Here is an 8,910-nt window from a genome sequence, read left to right as displayed (position 1 = left end):
GAAAGCCCTGCAGTCCCTGGGCTCCCAGAGCCTACCTAAGCCCACCTGACTTGACATTCACGGACTCTAGTGCCTGCAGAGCAACCTCCTGCCTGCTTGGCTCTGACCTTGCCTTCCAGGTCAGATGTGCCAACCATCTGCATGTCTCTGCTTCTGGCTCAGAGATTCTGTTCAGAGGCTTTGCTTCTGGCTTCACCCTAGTCCTGGCTCAGAAGCTCTCACTCCAGGGCTGACTTGAGAGATCTTCAGCGACTGCTTTGGTATGTCTTGGGTTGGGTTTGGAGAGGTGCAACCTTTGCAAACCTAACTTGGCATCCGTGGGACCCCTGTGCTTTAGAAGCAGCCCAAATCCCACCACCCAGGCCCAAGCTGCTTCCTGCCTGCTCGACCCTAACCATGCCCTCTAGGTAAAATTGACCTGCCATCTTCACAGCCCTGTTTTTGACCTAGAGGCCTTGCTCAGAGGTTCTGCTCACAGATCCTCCCCAGTCCCAGCTCTGAGGCTCTCATGCCAGAGCCTGAGACTCTGACCCTGTGCCTCCAAAACTCCTGCCAGACTCAAGACACCATCCCCAAGTCTTCAGCACTGCACCTAGATGCCACCTCAGAGCCTCCACCATCAAAGCAGGACTGGAAGAGCTGCTCTAAAGTCTAACACCTTGCCAGGGACCACCCAGACTCAAGCAACCAGCTCACTGAGACCTTCTTTGAGCAAATGCCCAGAACCTGGGGACCCATGACAACCTGAGAAGCCATTCTCATATCACATAACATAGACTTCAAATCAACAAAATTAACAAAAGACAAAGATGGTCATTATATAATGGTAAGGGGAACCATTTAACAAGAAGACATAACAATTCTAAATATTTATACACCTACCACAGGTACATCCAGATTCATAAAGCATCCTACTTGATCTAAACAAAATCATAAACAGCAGCACTGTAATAGACACGGACTTCAACACTCCTCTAACAGAACAGGACAGATCCTCCAAACAGAAAATAAACAAAGGAACAACAAACTTAAACAGAACTCTAGAATAAATGGGACTACTAACAGACATTTATAGAACATTTTACCCAAAAACCACTGAATATGCATTCCTCTCATCAGCTCATGAAACATTCTCTAAGACTGATCACATCCAAGGCCACAAAACATGTATCAAAAATAGGAATTATACCATACATCTTCTGAAACCACAGTGGAATAAAATTAGAAATCAACTCCAACAGAAACACTCATCTCTATACAAAGTCATGGACACTAAACAACCTACTGCTCAATGATATTCAGGTCAAGGAGGAAATTAAGATGGAAATCAAAAGATTCTTTGAACTAAATGACAAGATGGACACAAAACTTCAAAATCTGTGTGATATAGCTAAAGCAGTCCTGAGAGGAAAATTCACAGCCTTAAATGCCTACATCCAAAAGATAGAAAGATCACAAATCAACCATCTAATGAATTGACTCAAGGAACTAGAAAAAGAGCAAACCAATCCCAAACCCAACAAAAGAAAATAAATAACCAAGATCATAGAAGAACTAAGTGAAATAGATAATAAAAGAACTATACAGAAGATTAGTGAAACAAAAAGTTGGCTCTTTGAAAAGGTGAACAAAATCAACAGGCCTCTCACTAGATTAACCAGAAGCAGAAAAGAAGGGACTCAAATAAGCTCAATCAGGAATGACAAAGGAGGAATTACAATTGATACCATGGAAATACAAAATATCATCTCTGAATACAAAAATCTCTATGCACATAAACTTGGAAATGTGTAGGAAATGGACAAATTAGAGACACTATTCCTAATCTTATGCAAGTGCCAGACACTGCTACCTTTAATCCTATCAGATAGTTTTCTCTTGCTATGGACTGAATTGTGTCATTCCAAAGTTTCTATGTTGAAGCCCTAATGTGACTGTATTTGGAGGTAGGACTTTTAGATGTCTGTTAAGGCTAACTGTGGGTTCCTAATCTGATAGAATTGGAAGCTGTATAATAAGAGGCTGATCTCTCTCTTTTTCTCTCTCTCTAAAACACATCTGCACCCGAATGTTTATAGCAGCACAATTCACAATTTCAAATATGTGGAAACAATTCAAGTGCCCATCAATACATGAGTGGATTAATAAAATGTGGTATATGTATAGCATGGAGTATTACTCAGCTATAAGAAATAATGAGGATGTAGCATCTCTTATGTTCTCCTGGATAGAGTTGGAACCCATTCTACTAAGTGAAGTATCCCAAGAATGGAAAAATAAGCACCACATGTACTCACCATCAGATTGGTTTCACTGATCATCACCTAAGAGCACATTCAGGAATAACATTGATCGGGTGTTGGGCAGATGTAGGGGAGCAGGGGATGGGTGTATACCTACATAATTAGTGAGATGCACAGTGTCTAGGGGATGGACACATTTGAAGCTCTGACTTGGGGGGGGTTAGGGGGCAAAGGCAATACACATAACCTAAACTTTTGTACCCCCGTAATATGCTGAAATAATAATAATAATAAAAGACTAGGAATAGTGCATGTACCCACAAGTAAGACTGAAAAACTCATAATTTACCATTCATTGGATACAATAATCGGAAAGATCTAACCTCAATAGCGGTAAATAATTAGCTCTAGATGAAAAACTTCCCTGGAACTACCCAAAAGATTAAAAAAGAAACACTTGAAAGGCCCAAACTTTCCAAGTAACTTAACTGCATCCCAGAGCAAAGATTTATAGAACTAGAAAAATATCCAGCACTCGATAAGATAAAATTAACAATGTCTGGCATCCAGTCAAAGATAACTATAAATAAAAAATAGCCAAAAATCATTACACATAATGAGGAGATAATTGAACAACTGAAACAAAAACTTACACAGATGTTAAAAAATAGCAGACAAAGATATTAAAACAGTTATAACTGTTCAAAAAGTTAAGCAGAAATGTGAGCAATTTAAAAGAGACTCAAACCCAAACTTTAGGGATAAAAAGCACAATGTCTGAGATTTTAAAAAATATACTGGAAGGAATTAATAGCAGAAAAAGATCAGTAAACTCAAAGATATAGCAATAGAATCTACACAAATGAAACAAATGAGAGAAATGTATTTTTCTTTGCATTACCAAAAACTTTTTAGAAAGCTTTGTTTTACTTTTTATTGGTACATAATAATTGTATATATTTATGGAGTACAATATGATGTTTTGATACATGGATACATTGTGTTATGATGAAATCAGAGTAATTACCAAATCTATCACCTCAAACATTTATCATATTTTTGTGGTAATAACATTCAAAATCCTCTCTTCTAGCTATTTGAAATATACATTATTGTTAACTATTGCCACTGTACAGTGCAATAGAACACCAGAACTTATTATTCTTATCTAACTAAAATCCATTTTTTAAAAGGGATTATTTGTCTTAAAATAATTTTGTACTCAGGCTTGATGGAAAAAAACCAAAACTGCTACCTGATTTTCCTAACCAAGAGAGGAGCACGTTTCAACTAGTGGGAATGGTAGCCTGGCTGGAGCACTCTGGGTCTGGAGTGGCTAGAAAAATCTGGAGGTTTTGAGTGAATATACTCCAGCCCCATATTTTTCTAGTCAAATTTGTCTGATGATGGTAATATCAAATGAAGCTCTTGCTACCCTGGCCTGTTCTATAGTAAAATATGAAGGATACCTGGGATTTATATAGTAATGAATCATCAAGGAGACCCTCAATTTGGCACTTTGTTGGTGAATCTATATATCACAGTCCATTCCTGCACCCAAGGGTTCACTGTTTGGAAAAGTTGTTACCTCTCTCCAAACAATTTAAGCAATGATTGAATTTTTGTTCCATCTCTAATTAAGAAACACATACCTTCCTCCAAACCATGTGATTAGCTATCAGAACAGGGTGTTGTTTTCTTTTTTGTCTCCCTCAAGAGAGAAATAATCAAACAGTATTGGTTGATAATGTGCTTTTATAAAATAAACAGTAGCAAAGCACATGTATTTAAAATGGGTCTTCAGGAGTAGAACTGTGAAAACAAAAGGAGATGGAAATGAAAGGAAATATCCTAGAATCTCATATACCTTTTGTAGTCCAGGGCTTGGCAATCAAATTTTCAAAATTCACAAACCCACAAGACTCAGAGCTGGGGAAAACTTTAAACATTATCTAATCAAATGGTTTTCAAACTTTTGTAGCTATATAAGTCTTTGTAACATAAAATATTTCTTGGAACTCCAGTATTTTAAAGGCATACAAAAAAATGATGTCTTGATTGAAGCTGGGATAGGAAGTTTAGAACACCACCACCTTCACAGCCCTTTTATCAATCATAGCTCCAATAGCATCTTCCCTTTGACTCCTAAAAGGGCTCTGCAAGGCACAGCTTTTTCATATGGGGAAACTGAGCCCCATAGAAAGGAAGAGCCTTAGCCAACATCAGTAAGCCAGTTACTGACTGAGCTGTGACTAGAACTCAAGTCTTCACACCAAGAGTGCTTTCTGCTGTACCATACTTCTGAAAAGTCTGCAAACTTTTCAGAAAGCAATACATTTTTCTCTTATGTCCACTTTACTTGGGGGATGGGTTCTCTGTTAGTGCTCTCATTCTTAAACCTTGAGTTTTCATCTCATTTCCCTAGCTCATCTTTTAGTTGAGTTTCTCAACTTGTCTAGGTAGGAGTCAGAGATTGGAACAGCCACCTCAGGGAATCGTATATCCTAGTTAAAAAGCTTTCCTAAACAGCAAAGGAGTTATCATTGTGAGGCTGGTACTTAATTTGATAAAAACAAAATCTACTAGGATAGTGGCTGGCACATAGTGGATGTTTAATAGATGTCAGTGCCTTTTCTTTCTCCTCTTCATTTGACAAATGATAGATTCCAAGCCATCTTCCCAAATGCCAGAATGAGCAAAGTACTTGCAAAACAATAGGATTCTGATTGTGTAGATGAACACCTTAGCTGGGTTCCTTGAGAACCCAGGAGGTCTTGATCATTTATTTGGCTTAAAGAAATCCAAGCAAAGATTCCCCCACTTTTCTCATCCCAACTGGCATCTAAGTGCTATCTCCTGCTGCAAATATTCTGTCTGTGATGTGTACTCTAAATCACAAAACAAAAGAGATGAGAGTCAGTCTTTCTTAAGTGCATCATTGGGCTAATGAAATTAATCAGTCGCAATGACAGTCTTAGAGCAGCAGGGAAGCCTACTAAATAGTAGCAGTTAAGAAGTGGCTGTTGGAGAGAGAAGCAGAATGCAATCAAGGATGAAATAAAGCAAAACAAGATTGGGTTAAAAAATGCTCAGCAATCAACTGTCAATAGGGCCTTGAAATAAAAGGGAAAAGGGGGTTATCATTTGAAATCTAATGAAGAAAATGTTTGTAGATTGTGTTCCCTTTCCTGTTTTAATGTTTATTTTTCACAATAGCTTCAGTTTCTGCAAATCTAAGAAATAGGAAGAAAATGTTCTAATTAAATTATATGAATATGTGCCCATGTGGACATGGTTTAATTTAGTAAGTCAGCAGCACATAGGAAAAAGAGGACTGGAGTTCAGGGCCCTGGGTTTGGTTCTGCCAGTTGTGTGTACTCCATTGAGCAAGTCCTTTCCGTTTTCTAGGCCTCAGTTTTCCCATCTAGAAAATGACAGGGTAGATTAGATGCTTTAAGGTAGATCTTTCTAGTTATAATATACCAAGACCCTGGGGCTTTGGGGAAAAGTTTTATTACAAAACAGATTTTTAATGAGTTTTAGATCTCTTTATAAGGTGGACAACTTCAGTCCTAAGTATTAAGCTCAATTTTCTTGATGATGTTATGGACTATTCATACATTTAAGATCAAAAGATCCTGTGAAGCAAATGGGTTAATGGCTAGCTAAGTGGGTTTGTTTTGAATAGTACTTACATCTTGTTTTTCATCCCTAGACCTCAGCCACTATCTCTAGGGATAGTACTTCCAACATTTTCCAATTCCACAGCTAATAGACTTCACTGCCAGGAAGCTTTGTGCAATGCTTATCGTAAATTTTCTCTCCTGCAATTTCATCCATTTTCTCCTTCCCACAGCTTCAATACCTCCTTGCAAGCACTGGAAGAAGGATAGTTTGTTTGATTTTCTTTTTTAAAAATGGAGTTTAGTATTCTAGGAAGGTATAAGGGAAAATGTTGGCAATGCAAGAAATACAAAATTTTGCAAGGTTATACACATGAAAAAGGTTATAGCAAGTCATAAACCTTTCTCTGAGTCTGCTTAAGCTGGAAAAATCACTATTAGGGTTTATCCACCATAAATTCAAACAAAAAAAATTGGTTCTAAGAGTGGGAGAGAAGGTCAGGTTTATGTGGATTTTATATCTATCCATAGGCATGGTTAAGTGATCAAGTACAGGGTCCCTAAAAGCTATTTCCTCCCATGGTGCTTACAGAGGATGTGTGGAGGTTCAGTTTGTAGAAAATTGATGAAAGAACTCTGGAATAAAATTTTATTTAGGGTAGCTCAGAATTGAAAACTTCCCCATTCATTTACCAGAAAATCACGAAATGAAATAGTGTCTACAGGATGCAAGGTCACGTGAGTTATTTCTGAAGAGGTCTTGGGAGCTTGTGTAGGTTTTTCAGAGTCGGTGTTTTTACCACTTAGAAGAATGCCTTCATTTTTATCTTGATCAGTTTATAGTGAGCACAAGGAAACGGGGAAACCAAATACAATGTTCTCAGAATGACTACTTATTTCATTAATTCCTTCCTTCATTTGTATATTCATTCATTCAACAAATATCTATATTGCTTTTTCGCAACGGGTTTGCCGCCAGAACACAGGTGCCGTGAAAACCACCCATAAAAGCCAAAATGGGAAAGGAAAAGACTCACATCAACATCGTCGTCATCGGACACGTAGATTCAGGCAAGTCCACCACTACTGGCCATCTGATCTACAAATGTGGTGGGATCGACAAAAGAACCATCAAGAAATTTGAGAAGGAGGCCGCTGAAATGGGAAAGGGCTCCTTCAAGTATGCCTGTGTCTTGGATAAACTGAAAGCTGAGTGTGAGCGTGGTATCACCATTGATATCTCCCTGTGGAAATTTGAGACCAGCAAATATTATGTGACTATTATTGATGCCCCGGGACACAGAGACTTTATCAAAAACATGATTACAGGCACATCTCAGGCTGATTGTGCTGTCCTGATTGTTGCTGCTGGTGTTGGTGAATTTGAAGCTGGTATCTCAAAGAATGGGCAGACCCGTGAGCATGCCCTTCTGGCTTACACACTAGGTGTGAAACAACTAATTGTTGGTGTTAACAAAATGGATTCCACTGAGCCGCCCTACAGCCAGAAAAGATACGAAGAAATTGTTAAAGAAGTCAGCACTTACATTAAGAAAATTGGCTACAACCCTGACACAGTAGCATTTGTGCCAATTTCTGGCTGGAATGGTGACAACATGTTGGAGCCAAGTGCTAACATGCCTTGGTTCAAGGGATGGAAAGTCACCCGTAAAGATGGCAATGCCAGTGGAACCACACTGCTTGAAGCTCTGGATTGCATCCTGCCACCAACTTGTCCAACTGACAAGCCCTTGCGTCTGCCTCCCCAGGATGTCTACAAAATTGGCAGTATTGGTACTGTGCCTGTGGGCCGAGTGAAGACTGGTGTTCTCAAACCTGGCATGGTGGTCACCTTTGCTCCAGTCAATGTTATGACTGAAGTAAAGTCTGTGGAAATGCACCATGAAGCTTTGAGTGAAGCTCTTCCAGGGGACAAGGTGGGCTTCAACGTCAAGACTGTGTCCGTCAAAGATGTTCGTCGTGGCAACGTTGCTGGTGATAGCAAAAATGACCCACCAATGGAAGCTGCTGGCTTCACTGCTCAGGTGATTATCCTGAACCATCCAGGCCAAATTAGTGCTGGGTATGCTCCTGTACTGGATTGTCACACAGCTCATATTGCCTGCAAGTTTGCTGAGCTGAAAGAAAAGATTGACCGCCGCTCTGGAAAGAAGCTGGAGGATGGCCCTAAATTCTTGAAATCTGGCGATGCTGCCATCGTCGATATGGTTCCTGGCAAGCCCATGTGTGTCGAGAGCTTCTCAGACTATCCTCCTCTGGGTCGTTTTGCTGTTCGTGATATGAGACAGACAGTTGCTGTGGGTGTCATCAAAGCGGTGGGCAAGAAGGCTGCTGGAGCTGGCAAGGTCACCAAATCTGCCCAGAAAGCTCAGAAGGCTAAATGAATATTATCCCTAATACCTGCCACCCCACTTTTAAACAGTGGTGGAAGAACAGTTTCAGAACTGTTTGTTTCAATTGGCCATTTAAGTTTAATAGTAAAAGACTGGTTGTTAATAACAATGCATCGTAAAACATTCAGGAGGAAAAGAAAATGTTTTGTGGACCACTTTTGTTTCTTTTTGTGTGGCAGTTTTAAGTTATTAGTTTTTAAAATCAGTACTTTTTAATGGAAACAACTTGACCAAAAATCTGTCACAGAATTTTGAGACCCATTAAAACAAAGTTTAATGAGAAAAAAAAATCTATATTATTCATCCAGTTATATAACAAATAACTATTGACCCAATATCTACTCTGCCCCAGGCATTGTGCTAGGCACTAGACAATCATTGGTAAACTAAATAAAAGTTACCATGAAGGTTATAATCTAGAAGAGAAGATAGATTTTGATTTAAAAATTAAACCAGTAATTACTAAATTATAATTGTATTAAGTGATACAAGTTTAGGGTGCTAATAGAGCATATAATAGGGAGATTTGGCATAGTACATACAGGGCTTGGAAATTTTCTCTCAGGAAGTGACATTTGGATTTGGATCTGAAAGGTAAATAGGAATTAGCCAAGTAAAGAGGAAGAACCT

General features: G+C 39.0%; 1 protein-coding gene across 1 annotated transcript; it reads left to right on the top strand.

The window, feature by feature from the left end:
- Positions 1-6,817: 6,817 nt before the first annotated feature.
- LOC123628536 (elongation factor 1-alpha 1-like) lies at positions 6,818-8,570 on the top strand. Its single transcript, XM_045538299.1, has one exon. It carries the CDS (start codon positions 6,883-6,885, stop codon positions 8,269-8,271), a length of 1,389 nt encoding a protein of 462 aa, XP_045394255.1. The 5' UTR covers positions 6,818-6,882; the 3' UTR covers positions 8,272-8,570.
- Positions 8,571-8,910: the final 340 nt, after the last annotated feature.

Source organism: Lemur catta, chromosome X (genome assembly GCF_020740605.2).
Source record: "Lemur catta isolate mLemCat1 chromosome X, mLemCat1.pri, whole genome shotgun sequence".
NCBI classification, from domain to species: domain Eukaryota; kingdom Metazoa; phylum Chordata; class Mammalia; order Primates; family Lemuridae; genus Lemur; species Lemur catta.
Note: the sequence above shows the minus strand (reverse complement) of the source record. Positions and strands in the feature narration are given on the sequence as shown.